Source organism: Dipodomys ordii, unplaced genomic scaffold, assembly GCF_000151885.1.
Source record: "Dipodomys ordii isolate 6190 unplaced genomic scaffold, Dord_2.0 Scaffold58, whole genome shotgun sequence".
NCBI lineage: Eukaryota > Metazoa > Chordata > Mammalia > Rodentia > Heteromyidae > Dipodomys > Dipodomys ordii.
The window spans coordinates 9,710,011-9,710,431 of NW_012267274.1; the positions used below are offsets into that span (position 1 = coordinate 9,710,011).

The 421-nt window shown below is 76.2% G+C and overlaps 1 protein-coding gene across 1 annotated transcript in view; it reads right to left on the bottom strand.

The window, feature by feature from the left end:
- Positions 1-411, bottom strand: part of Nanos1 (nanos homolog 1 (Drosophila)) — an 892-nt gene extending 481 nt beyond the window's left edge. The window contains exon 1 of the mRNA XM_013021904.1: positions 6-411. Coding sequence (XP_012877358.1) covers positions 6-411 — 406 coding nt within the window. The remainder of the gene's footprint in view (positions 1-5) is intronic.
- Positions 412-421: the final 10 nt, after the last annotated feature.

The following is a 421-nucleotide window of genomic DNA, read 5'->3' on the forward strand; positions in this document are numbered from 1 at the left end:
GAAGCGCTCCTCCAGCAGCCCGGCCTCGGCGGGGCCCGCGCACAGCTCCAGAGCGCGCAGCTCCAAGTAGCGGCTCCGGGACCCCGGGTCGTCGCTGTCGTCTTCGTCGTCCTCGTCGTCGTCGTAGTCAGGCGACCCCAGCGTCGGGCCCAGCGCCCCGGGCCCCGTCCCCGCGTGGGGGGAGCAGCAGGACGAGGAGGAGGAGGAGGGCGGGGACCCGCCGCCTCCACCCCCTCCGCCGCCGCCACCGCCGTCGTCGTCTCCGCCGCGGCTGCAGCCGAAGCGCGACTCGCCGTCCACCGCCTTGGTGATGAGCGTGGCGAGCCCCAGGTAGTCGTTCCACGAGCTGAAGGGCTGCGGGTGCGCCGGGCCCTGGGCGCTCACGTAGCGGGCGCTGGGCACGAGCGCCATGGGCGCGGGG